The 13,460-nt window shown below is 40.5% G+C and overlaps 1 protein-coding gene across 1 annotated transcript in view; it reads right to left on the bottom strand.

The window, feature by feature from the left end:
* The window catches only part of LOC103607153 (EGF-like module-containing mucin-like hormone receptor-like 4), a 37,045-nt gene extending 24,620 nt beyond the window's left edge, over positions 1 to 12,425 (bottom strand). Inside the window, 7 exon segments of the mRNA XM_008591688.1 lie at position 1; positions 4 to 48; positions 3,723 to 3,917; positions 5,857 to 6,024; positions 6,798 to 6,982; positions 8,996 to 9,103; positions 12,296 to 12,425. The exon segment at position 1 is cut by the window's left edge and continues 202 nt beyond it. Coding sequence (XP_008589910.1) covers position 1; positions 4 to 48; positions 3,723 to 3,917; positions 5,857 to 6,024; positions 6,798 to 6,982; positions 8,996 to 9,103; positions 12,296 to 12,425 — 832 coding nt within the window.
* Between the last annotated feature and the right edge of the window lie 1,035 nt (positions 12,426 to 13,460).

The raw sequence follows: 13,460 nt of genomic DNA, 5'->3' as shown, positions 1-13,460 counted from the left end.
GGCCAAGTACAGGTAATGCAACACCCCTGCGATGATGGAGCACAGCACCTGCAGGAAGAGCGGAGTTAGGGTGTTCACAGAGGTGGTCTGCGCCTGATTTTATCCTCAGGACATTGCATTCCCTGGGTGCTGGCTTGGAATTTCATTTGCAACATATGCAACATTTTGCCTGGAGCAGCACTTTTTCTGGGAGCTCCCACGGGCCTTGGAAGTTTGCTTCCCCCATGCATGGAGCAGGCCAGAAATGCCAAGCAATAAATGCCCCGGGAGCAGCCCCCACAGGCGTAACAGACAAGAGTTGGTGGATAAATATTCCACTGCTCTTGGCCTTTGGCTGAGGAAACTCTAAGACACATAATCTCTGCTGCCTCCAGAGCCCCTCAGTGGAGTTAAACTCCAGTTGCTCACAGTGGAAACTTTTTTGAAAACACATCCACTTATTGTCTGTCTTTCTCTGTCTCATTTTCCCACTCTAAGACACATAATCTCTGCTGCCTCCAGAGCCCCTCAGTGGAGTTAAACTCCAGTTGCCCACAGTGGAAACTTCTTTGAAAACACATCCACTTATTGTCTGTCTTTCTCTGTCTCATTTTCCTGTCCAGGTCAATGTTTGTTAGGTCATTCCCAAATAAACAACTTGCACTCAAATGCTTGCTGCAAGATCTGTCTTTAGGATGGAAGATTAAAGAGCACATGGAGAGGAACACCCACCATTCACCGGAGCTGTCTCAATGCAAATAAATGTACGTTTGGGGCAATCTTATATCACTTTCCAGAGATAAAAACACCAAAAATCACATGGCATAAATAGAACAGTCATACAAATATATACTAAATGTAATTATTAAATTTTGAAGTGTGTGCCAGCTTTTGATCTACAAACATCTCAAGTACCACATTTTTCGAAGTACTTCCCTAACCTAAGTGGTATAAAGACATATATACGACTTTATATATATATTCATATATATGAGATAGCTAGATAGCTGGATAGCTATGTAGATATTTATTATTCAAGCAGGAAAGGAAATGTTACCATCCTAGGTTTTACTGAGTTGTGATGTTTCTTCCAAAGCAGAATGTTTTAAATTTAATGGGCCAAATGCTGCTAGACCTTACTTAAAGCATAAAGTGTTAAAAAATTTTTTTTCAGCTTATTGAGGTAGGATTAAAAATAAAACATATTTAAGGTGTACAACATGGTGTTTTGATATTAGTATATCTTGTGTCAGGATTCCTGCAAAGCTAATTAAGATACCAATTACCTCACATAGTTAACATTTTTCTGTGTGGTGAGAACACTTAAGTCTACTCTCATGGAATCTCAAGTATACGATACATTATTATGCTTTAATTTAAAAAATTTTTATTTTGTATTAGTAATAAATTTCCAAAAGTAGTATAATCTTATGGTATGTAATGTGATATTTTGATATATGTATACATTGTGGCATAATTAAATCGAGATAATGAACATATCCATCCCCTTACATTCTTATTTTTTGTAGTGAGAACATTTAAAATCTACTCTCAGCAATTTTTTAGTATGCAATACTTTATTAACTATCATTACCATGTTGAATATTACATCTCTAGAACCCATCATGTGTCTTCTTGAAAACTTGATGTGAAAAATGATGAGAAAAGCTCCCAAATTTCTGGGTGTATGAGGGGTCTTCAAAAAGTCCATGGAAAGATTCATATTACCTTTTAATACTATTATTTCTATGAGCTTTGTGAAGTTTCTTTGTATAGTTTGCTAGCTCTGCCATAGCAAAGTGCCACAGACTGGGTGGCAAAAGTAATGGGAATATATATTTTTTTCACAGTTCTGGAGGCTAGAAGCTCAAGATCAAGTTGTGGGCAGCACTGGTTCCCTCTGAGGCTTCTTTCCTTGGCTTGTAGATGCTGTCTTCTCCCTGTGTTTTCACGTGGTCCTCCCTCTGTGTGTGTTTGAGTTCTAACCTCCTCTTCCTATAAAGACTCCAGTCATATTGACCTGATTTTAATTTACCTCCTTGAAAACTTTACCTCCAAATACAGCCACATTCTGAGGTAGTGAGGCTCTTTGCTATGGTTTGAACATCTCCCCCAAACTCATTGAAACTTGATGCACATTGTAACAGTTTTAAGAGGATGCTAAATCAGACTATGGTGGCTAAAAGGTGGGGCCTTTGGGAGGTTTTGGATTTGTCCTTGTGTATAGACTAATCCATTCATGCATTCATGGATTAGTGATTTAATGGATTATCAGGGAGTAGACTGGTGGTTTCATAAGAAGAGGAAGAAGGCATGTGGATATATGCTCTTGCCCAGCCCTTGTTATACTTATAATACTCTCAATCACCACGAGATTCTGTAGAAAGTCCCCACCAAGGAGAAAGTCTTCACCAAATGGGCTCCCTGGACCTTGAACTTCCCAGCCTGCAAAACTGTGAGAGATACATTCTGCTTCTCTATAAATTACCCTGTTTCAGGTATTCTGTTATGAGTAACAGAAAAAGGACTAATACAAACTTCAGCACATGAATTTTGGGATACACAGTTCAGCCTATAACACTAGGTAAGAAAGAAGAGAAAAAAAGGTTAACATATAATAGGATGTTGTATCTAGGTCATTGGGTTGAAATCAGTTCTCTCTTAATTATTTCCATGTTTCATTACTTCCCTCAAAATAGAGAATACACACCTCAACATGTGTCACGTCTGATGAGTACTACTTATGTTAATTAGCTCTACAAAGGCACTTCAAAAAATTTTGGAAAAAAAGAATTAAAAGATAATATAAATCCATAAGCTTTTTGAATACCCATCATATTTAGCCATTTCACAATGCATACATATTTTTTTCTTAATTATTTTTTATTTTATTGGTTGTGCATATTCACATTTTAAAACAACATGTTGTGCACAATAAACACATACAATTTTTATTTGTCAATTTAAAAAATTAATTTAAATAGATAAATAAATCAATAAATAGGGGAAATCCCTTCCACAAAGTCATACAGCAAGTAAGATGAAAAGTTGACATTCAACTGCAGATCAATGTGACAAACACACTATCCACCAAAAATTCAAGTCTCTTCCCTACCCCAAATTAGAATATGTATTTGTCACTAACAAGTGGCTTCCCAGCCAGGGACTACAATTCCCAGCCACCCTTGCAGTTAGGTGGGACCATGTGACTGAGTTCTAGCCAATACAATGTGAGGGGAAGGGATATGCACCACTTCCTGGTGTAACTCATTTAAGACTCCCCCACGGGACTCTGCCCTGCTCTTTTTCCCTCCCCAGTTGGCTAAAAAGGAAAAGATCCCAGGACAATCTTGGAATCTGTGCATGCAAGACCACAGAGCCTCGATCAGCCTGAGGATAGATAACAGATACTCTTCAAACCTGTTTGCTTATCTTCTATTGATACATAAGGGGAAAATTAATCACAACCATGCTAAGCCTCTCACAATTTGCAGTTGATTTGTTACAGCAGCTAATGTAACACTATCTAATACCATCAATTTGACTCTCAATTGCTTTGCTAAATGGCTTCTCAGAAAGTACAAACCTTCTTCAAAGTTATGCAGCAGGAGAGCTGAAATGGGAATACTTGCTTTTTCCCCCTACACCACCACTGCTGATTAATGTCTCTCTCCCCATCTTTTCTCAAAACAAAGTGGCTAGATTTGATGATGACAAGCAGGTCATTTGGTTAAACTGCCTACCTCAGGCTTAGTTCTGTTGATGCCCATGAGGAAGAGGAAGTGGGCCAGGAAGAGACAGATGGAGAGCTGCAGGTGCAGGGATGTGCTCGTGTTCTGGATAGGCCGGCAGAAAAGGAAGGTGATGGTTGCCAGGAAGAGGCACAGCAGAGAGAGACTCAGCCCCATGTAGGTGATCACAGTCAGTACATGATAATCCTCCTGCAAGCCATCAAGGGAGAAATCCATTGGTTTCCAACTCTGCTGCTCTGTTCCTGATGGATAGTCAGATAGGCTTCCTAGTTGAGTCCCTGAAACAAGTGACTTAACCTCTCTGAGCCTTGATATGCCCACCTTCAAAATCAAGGCAGTAATAAACAGCACTTACCACACAGGACTGTTTAAAAACAGAAACCACTAGATGACCACGGTCCACTAGAAATTGAACACATGAGCCTCATGTGTAATAAGTTTTCTAGTAGCCACATTTTAAAATGTACCCCCCCCAAACCCCCCCCAAACCACAGGGAAATTAATTTGTTAAAGTTGCCAGAATCAAAATGGAGTCACATGTGTCAAACCCTAACCAAAAATAAATAAACAAAGCTGGAAGTTGAGGGTCTTCACTTATACTTGCCTATGTAAAGAACCATTACAAAGAATCTCTTATGCACATATGCCCATAACAAAAAAATTTCCAAAGGACTTTACAAATTGCAGCTTGCTACATGAATCACAAGGACAGGTAGCAAGATGTAAAAGAACACTTTTCTGACACTGCTCTAATGAGCTGGCATCAACTCCTCCAATAAGCCCTTGTAACCAATGCTTTATTTCAAAACGCATTATGTATACTTTTCTTTTTTACCTTTAAAACCTTTGTCTTCCTTTACCTCTTTGAATATACATATAGTTTACTACGGCACACACATTCCCCTCGTGATGTTTTATTCCCAGCTAAATTCATTATTCTTTTAGAGGGCATCTCTCTGTTTGCTATTTAGGTTAACTAATTGGTATGTTTTACAGAACCCAATAAATTCAAAATGTTATCAATTCAACGTTAATCAATGCAAATATAAACAATTGTTAATGAAATATTTCACATTTTCTTTTTGCATACTAAGCCTTTGAAATTTGATGTATGTTTTACACTTATAGCACATCTCAATTCAGATACTACATCTTTAATGGTGAAAGTGTCTTACCAAACAACCAAGCTGTGTTGAACAGAAAAATATTTTACACTGTTTCAGTTTTCAAATTAAATCAATTAAAATAAAATAAAATAAAGTCTGTTCTTCAATTGCGCTAGCCACTTTTTAAGTGCTCAATCACCACATGCAGCCAGTGATTCCACTGGACAGCACAGCACTCAAAAGTAATCTCCATGAACGCTGGGGTTTTTAATGTCTTGTACCCTGTTGTATTCCCAAGGCCTAGAATAGTGCCTGGCATACAGTAGGTACTCAGTAAACATTTGTTGAATACATAAAATAAGGTCATGCTTATAGTAAATGTTCAAGAAATGGGAGCTAAAAAGAAGTGTGGGAAGAAGTTCAGTAAGTTTCTTTAAATGTGTGTTATCTAGACTTGGTTGGGATCCGGGAAGTTCAAAAGTCTATGCTGTGTCATTGGTGACAGCCAGTTACATTCCTTCTGGTCTGACCAGAGAGATTCAGTTGTAATTCACTTTTGCAGAGTAGCAGATGCTTTCGATCCCAGATACCAGAGGACGACTTCCCAATGTCTGCGGGCTTTCCCGGTCAGCTTGAGCTCGCTCCTCTCATGCCCATAGAAGTGCCAGAGAATTAACATCCCGTGGGTGCAGCTCTCAGCACACGACTGAGTAGTTGCTGTATAAATACCCCAGGTCCCTCGCCCCTCAGTCAGAATAACTCAGACATGTGCTCTACAGTGACTCCCAGAGTCCCCTAAAGGAAATAAGCTCCAGTTGTCCACATTTGTAACGAGCTGGAAAACACTCTTCCCATTTCATTTCTCCAGACACCTACCGCTGTTTTCTGGAGTCCCCTCTCAAGTAAGCGACTACCACTTAATTCCTTATCTTTGTCTTTTTCTAAAGATACAAAGAGGACGACCTTACAGCCTCCTGAACACAGCTGGGCTCACCAGAGAGAACCATGAACTTTGGTACCTTGGTAGTAAAAGCCATGAGGACAGCAAAGCTGGACAGGTGGAAGCACTTGCACGTGGTGTAAGAATCGTCGCTGTGCACGTGACAGCAGCCCTCCATCGACCAGCTTCCCGCCTCCTCCGATCCTTCCCAGGAGACACAGAAATGTCTTGTGTTTGCACCACCAGGCTGGAAAGAGAATAGAATGAAAGTGCGTCTCTTTGTGTTTTGTAATTTCACTTTATAGGTTAATCACGATCCAATCTGGGCTGGAAACTTGACTGGAAAAACACTTGTGGGAAAGTTTCACATCACCCGCCTGCTGTGGGATTAATTCTTCATTTATTCTGCCCTTCTCTAACCGACTCACTGCCCCAGAGATGGACCCTTATGCACTGCTTCGCCCAGGTTCCTTGCCATGGATAGAACCCATGAGAGGTGCTGGTGAGAGATCATCAGGCAGGAGAGAAGAGAGACATCAGGGATTTCTTCCAGATGCCCTTTCTGCTCCAGACTGTCTCTTTCTCCCCAGAGTGATCCCACCTCTTTCCTCCAGGTCCCACCGAGCACAATAATGTTCACCCCTCCACTGCCTTTTTAGGCTTCAATGTGTGAATAGCTGCCCACTGGGGCAGTCTCTAGATGCCTTGAGGTTTCTTTTTTCCCTAGTTTTATTCAGGAGTAAATGACAAAGAGAAATGATACATATTTAATGTGTATGATGTGATGTTTTGATATACATTATGAAACGATTATCATAATCAAGCTAATTAATTCATCCACCATCTTGCAAGTTACCCTTTGGGTGTGTGTAGTTCATTTCTAATCTTTTAAAAATCCTCAATTATGTAATACATAATTATTAACACACAATTGGATTCAAATCCCTACCCGGAGCTGACAATAATACATCCTCCCCCTGTAAGGCACTGCATAAAAAACCAGCCCTGGGCTCTGCTTACCTGAATATGCTGCAAAGTCAGGAACACAGGTTTAGACAGGTAAACTTTTTCCTCCAAACCAATGGTGCAACTCACAACACGGGAGTTCAGTCTCACTCTCTGCATCTCACTGCTATTACTAAAAAAGGATCCATTCAGAATATCCCCAGCAGATCGGTAAGTGATAAATGAAACTGTACCTTCACCTGAGAAATTAGAAGAAAAATAATGTTATAGGGTGTCCATAGTTTGGGGAGTTGGAGCACTAGTGTCTTATTTGAAGGTCATAATGAAAACATAATGTATAGTTAAAACTACCTGGGTTTGGGGTGCAGGATTTTGTCTATGTTATACATATTATAATGCCCCACACATTAAAAGAGGTATATGTGCAGAAGATGCTCATCAATGGATCATAAAAATATATATGAGCCCTCAGGCATCACAACCAGAGTCATAAGGCAAGATGCCCTTGTCCTCAGAATGGCAGGTGGAACTCAAGGTGGCCAAGGAAACCACACATTTCCATCTTCCATCTTAAGCTCACTCTGGGGTATCTAATTTAGTGAAAAAGTATGCAGGATGACTCATTCTATTAAATTAATTAACTCATTCTCCTTCCCCCACTCCCCTTTCTATCTCTTTCTCTGTTTCTCCCTCCCTGCCTTTTTCCCTCCCGTTTTCATAAAGGTATAATTTAATTCACAGAAGTTAAATGCACATATAATGCTCTGTAGCATGTTTCCTAAACTGTAATTACTCATGTGCTACTATTCTATTTTTGTTCAAAGCCAGCCACCACCTCTATTATTATTTACTCCATTGTAACAATAAACTCAAATTTAGGTCCTTTCTTTCCTCTCCCCCACTCTAAAGCTCCAGATAAGGTGTGAAGTTAAATTAGTAGCCAGGAATTTTCTAGAGGAAATGCCTCTCTTGAGGTAAGCGAGTATTTCTCTTTGAAATATTTTATGTGCATTTATTCAATTATTTATTCATTCATCAATATTTATTAAGCACCTACTGTGTGCCAGACCTTCTAGGCATTATTATACATCAGTGAACAACACAGACAAAGTCTCTGCCATCAGAGAACTGACATTGTAGTGGGAGAAATGGACAACAAACACATAACCAAATTAGAAAAATAGTACGTGGTGTAGGTGCTTTGCAGAGACTCAATGGTGATGGGATGAAGCATGAAAGTCAAATCCAGCCTGTTACCAGTTTTTGTAAATAAAGTTTATTGGCACATACTCACAATCATTCACTTTCATATCATCTGTGATGGCTTTCATTTTGTAGTCACAGAGTTTAGCAGTTATGACAAAAATCATCTGCCCAATGGGGCCGGCCCGTGGCTCACTCGGGAGAGTGCGGTGCTGATAACACCAAGGCCATGGGTTCGGATCCCATATAGGGATGGCCGGTTTTCTCACTGGGTGAGCGTGGTGCTGACAACACCAAGTCAAGGGTTAAGATCCCCTTACCGGTCATCTTTTAAAAAAAAAAAAATCATCTGCCCAAGAAGCATAAAATATTTACTATCTGGTCTTTCTATCAAACAAATTCACCATCCAGTGGGACAGAGAAAGACAAGGTGACTACTTTAAATACCATGTTCATAAAACACTTTAGAAAGGAAACTCTGAGGCAATGATCATCTGCCACTCTTGAGTGTCACCTCTTCAGACCATTATGTGGGTATAGGGCATGTGTTGGCCTGTCCCTGTTAAGGAGGCATGTCAAGGGACCCCTGTTTGAAATTCAATGTGTATCACAGAGGACACACTCTTCATGAGAGTTCAACTTCATCCCCCACATTGCCTGGTCAGTGGTCAAGGAATATATTTGTATCGCACCATGTAGAGCCTTTCTACCTTGAATTCTTTTTTTTTCCTTTTTGTCTTTTTTACTGACCAGTAACGGGATCGCAACCCTTGGTGTTGCACCCATACTGGGGACTGGCAACGGGATCGCAACCCTCGGTGTTGCGCCCGCACCGCGCTCAGCCAGTGAGCGGGAACCGGTCTCCACATGGGATCCGAACCCTCGGCGGGAGCGCCGCTGTGGCTCCCAAGTGGCGCACTCTCCAGTGCGCCACCGGGCTGGCCCGCCTTGAATACTTTCTGAGTCCCCACCCCTTGGCTTGGTCACCTAGAAATGAGACAAGGGTGCCTGGAATTTGGAGTCAAGAGAATTCATCACAGACAAAGTACCTCTTGTGGTTCCTCTGAAAGCATCTGTGCAGTAGATATCCACTGTGTTATTTCCAGCTTCCAGAAGAGCCTTTTCACTTGTCTCAGTGCACTTCTTGGTTTCATAGACTGGAAACATTAGGAAAGTGTGTTCTTTTATACTCATGGCTTATCCCTAAGAAACTTGTTGAAGAACTCCCTTCTTTGGAAGATCCCCTACTGGTGATTCCATCTTCCCTATGAAAGGTAGATCAGATGGCTGTCTCCTCCACATCTCTGGCTGGTGGGAATAAAGTGCTCAAAATGGCCTAATCAACACACACTGGTCACACAACCCAAGAGAAGAAAGGATATGGCCACACTCCCCAGGGCTACAGCCTGGCTGAGCAAGCTAAGCATTTTCCACAGGATACTTAAATGACAAAAATAAATTTTAACGTGTACTGAAATGCCTGCTGAGGTGGGAACTTAATATTTTAAGCAAGTGAAAATAAGCATTTAAAAGTTTTCCCAGAAAATATTAACAGGTAAAGGGTCAAGAAAATCAACTACTATGTATATTGAGAAGTTAAAATAAATAAATAAATAAATTTAAAAAAATGTTTTCCCAGAAAATATTGCTTAGGACAAATCTGCATCTGGGAAGAATCCCTTCAGTGAACTCTCTCCACTTCACATAAATTTATAAACACAAGATCTGATGAAAGACCACCCTCATAAAAAAATTTTTGGCACAGAGTTTATTTCTGGGCAAGTGAGAAAACTGTCCTGAGGACTATGGCACACAGCTCATTGCATCTGATAATCATTCACCCCTTCTTTCTTTGGGACTAGAACTCCCAGATTTAAGCTGAACATGTCATTTTCCAGCTTCCTTTGCAGCTATGTGTGGCCATGCAATTATGTGTAGGTCTTTAGCTGGAAAATCAGAACAGTGCGTGCTAAAAAGAATGGGTATACTCTCCACTTCTATTCTCTTTTCTTTCCCACTGGCTGGTAAGAGGATATGAACTAGAGTGGCTGTCAAGCTGGGAATTAAATGTTGAAGATGGCAGAGCATAGAGCTGCCTTGGAAAGGCCACAACAGCCCTTGATTTCTTATGTCCAAACTGCTAAGGAAATAATAATTAAGCCACTGTTTAAGCCACTGCTATTTTAATCTTTGTTATGCCATCAGATCCTGCACCCAAATAAAGATATTAAGTTCATATGGAACATTTATCAAGGTAGACTATTAAACAAATCTGAATAAATCCAAAAGGATTGAAATCTTACAGAGCACGCTCTCAGACAACAAAAAGATTGTATGTCATGACCAAGTGGGATTTATCCCTGGAATGCAAGACTGGTTTAACAAATGCAAATAAATCAACAGAACACATCACATGAACAGAATGCAAGATTAAAACTACACTATAATCTAAATTAATGGAGAAAAAGCATTGAACAAAGTTTAGCATTCTTTCTTGGTAGAAACCCATAATGAAATTAAATAAGAAATCATTAACAAAAAAATACCTACAAAAGTCTCCAAAATTAGGTAGCACATTTCCAAATAACCAATGAGTCAAATGATATATAACTCAAAAGTGTTTTAAATATTTTGAATTAAGTGATAATTAAAGCCAAACATAAAAATTTGTGGGATGCAGCTAAAGCAGTGCTTAGAGGGAAATACATAGCTGTGATTTATGATTATATTGTAGCTTTAAATACATCTATTAGAAAAGGAGAATGGTTTAAAATCATTTATCTTACCTTCCAAGTCAACGAGTTAGAATAGGAAAAGCAAGTGAAATACAAAGAAAGTAGAAGGAAAAAATAATGAAGAGCAGAAATCAATAAATAAGAAAACAGAATAATGACAGAAATGATTAACAGAGCCAGACATTGGTTCTTTGAAATGACTGACAAATACAGAAGCTAAGGAGACTCCTTAAAAAAAGCATGTTGGGGGACTAGAACTGTTCCTCCTCTCCTTTTGAGATTTATAATTGTTAGAAACTCGAGGTGAATAGAGATGGTTCTCACTGAGATTTACTAGCATAAAGGAGCACAAGAGACCCCAGTGGATACATTTCCCTTGGCAAATGGGAGTCTGAGCTAGAAATCAAATATCTTCACCAGGCTTAGATTTTTCTAAAACCACATGTAACTGGGACTGAGAGATCTTTCTGATCTAGCCATGGTGGCTGGGATATTGTATATTTGGATTCTAAAGATAGTTCCTGACATAGAGTTCATAATTCCCTTGTAATTTCCTGAGCAGTAGGGACACTATAAGAATCCTTTGTTTTGACAGTAGGTCTTTGACTTCAGGTCTGGACGCAGAATTCCTGAGACCTTTGTAATTTTTTTGAGTTAAAGATAAAAAACTTCTGTTCTAATGAGGTGATTCTTGGTGGGCTTCTAGATAGGCTTAGGGTGGGAGTTAGTTGACAGGGAAGTCAATTATGTGATTAGAGAGTTGAAACTTTCAGTCCCATCCTCCCCACCTCCAGGGAGGGGCAGTGACGGAAGGTTGAGTTCTATCAATGGCCAATGATATAATCAAACATGCCTACATAATGCAGCCTCCATAAAAATTCAACAGGGCAGAGTTTGGAGAGCTTATGGAGATTCCTGGAAGGTATCGTGCTCAGAGAGGCATGGAAGCTCCGTGCCCCTCTCCCCATACCTTTCCCTATACATTTCTTCCATCTGCCTGTTCACCTCCATAATGGATAAGTATGTAAAGTGCTTCTCTGAATTCTGCAAATTAATGGAGCCCAAGGAGGTGGTCCTGGGAGCTCCTCCTTTCAGTCGGTCATTCAGAAGTACAGGTTACAACCTGGGACTTGCAACTGGCATCTGCAATGTGGAAAGTCTCGTGGGACTGGATTCTCTATCTGTGTGATCTCCAGGCACATAGTGTCAGAACTGAATTACAGGACACCCAGCTGGATAACTGCTTCATCAGTGAGGAGGAAAACCTCACACATATTTTGGTGACTAGAGCTGAGGTGTTGTGTTGCAGTGACTCTGTGAGAGTAGGGAAGAGAAAATGATTTGATGTTTTTCCTGTCTATCAGCCATGGCGGCATAGTGGACAAGCTCTTAAGTTCTTTTCGCCATACCTAGAAAAGTTGGAAATAGGAAGAAGCTGGTTTATTCACTTGTCCCTTGAATTTATATTTTGAAAGCAGTGCCCTATTCATGTAGAATGTTGGTGTGGAAAATTCAGTATCCTGATAGACACAGATTTCTTCATTGCTAGGCCCTGGCTGTGTCAGAAACCATCCATTGATAGTGGTCATAAGTAGCCTATTCAACATCTCTTACCTATATCAAACTCAGAATTTTCACCTTTCCCCGGAGTAGCAAAACTCGCATTCCATATGGTCAGTTGCACATGCTGAAGTTGCTGGGTAGCCTTTCTTGCAATGTACCTTTTATTTCCATTATTCCTCATATTTCTCTTTCAAAGAAATAGAAGCTAATTAGACAGACTCACTGAAACTTAAAGAAGCAGGAATATACACAAATGTGTTTGGGTGATCCAAGAAGGCAACAATATTTATTAAAGGGCTACTAGGTAGGGGTGGGAATGAGGTTCCAGACACTTGGCATGGGTCTTTGGATGACAGCTGAAGCACTGTCTCCCTATCCCAGTTTCCCAATCTCTACTGACATCTGAGACTGGTTATTCCTCCTTGGGGAAGGCTGCCATGGACATTGAAGGATGTTGAGCAGTGTCTCTAGTCTCTATCCACTAGATGCCAATATCACACCTCCCACCTCCCCTGCAAGTTGTGACAACCCAAAGTGTCCCCAAACCTGGAGAGATGTCCCCTAGGATAAAGGACAAAGTTGCCCCTGGATGAAAACTTCTCTATTTTTAAAATCATAAGGACCCATGGTCGTGTTTGAGCAGGAGAAGACATGGTAAGATGAACCAACTGTATTCCAAACCCTGGCTCTACCCCACTCACCCAAATGTTCACTCCTGACCAGGTAGTTCTACCATCGTTCTCTGGAGAAAAAAATAACATGTTAAACAGGATATGAGAGGAAATACACCCTGGCTCACATCCCTTCTTCTGATCACCTGCAAGTTGAGTCTTGCTCTGATTCTTTTTCAGCCCATCTTAATTATCTGTAAGTCCAAAAGTTAAAAATTCTACATTAGAATTTTTTTTTTCCTTTTTTTGTCTTTCTTCGTGGCCAGCAATGGATCGCAACCCTCAGTGTCGCACCCGTACCGGACCGGGACCGGCAACGGGATCGCAACCCTCGGCGTTGCCCCCGCACCTCGCTCAGCCAGTGAGCGGCCGGTCTGTATGTGGGATCTGAACCCTCGGTGGGAGCGCCACCACGCTTCCCAAGCGGTGCACTATAGCAGTGCGCCACTGGGCCGGCCCCTACATTAGAATTTTTAAGGGGAATTAGAATGGGGCTTCCAGTTCAATAATTCAGTCAACAGTATTTATTGATCGTGTACTAAACC

This window comes from Galeopterus variegatus, unplaced genomic scaffold (genome assembly GCF_000696425.1).
Source record: "Galeopterus variegatus unplaced genomic scaffold, G_variegatus-3.0.2 Scaffold7183, whole genome shotgun sequence".
In the NCBI taxonomy this organism is placed as follows: Eukaryota; Metazoa; Chordata; class Mammalia; order Dermoptera; family Cynocephalidae; genus Galeopterus; species Galeopterus variegatus.
Note: the sequence above shows the minus strand (reverse complement) of the source record. Positions and strands in the feature narration are given on the sequence as shown.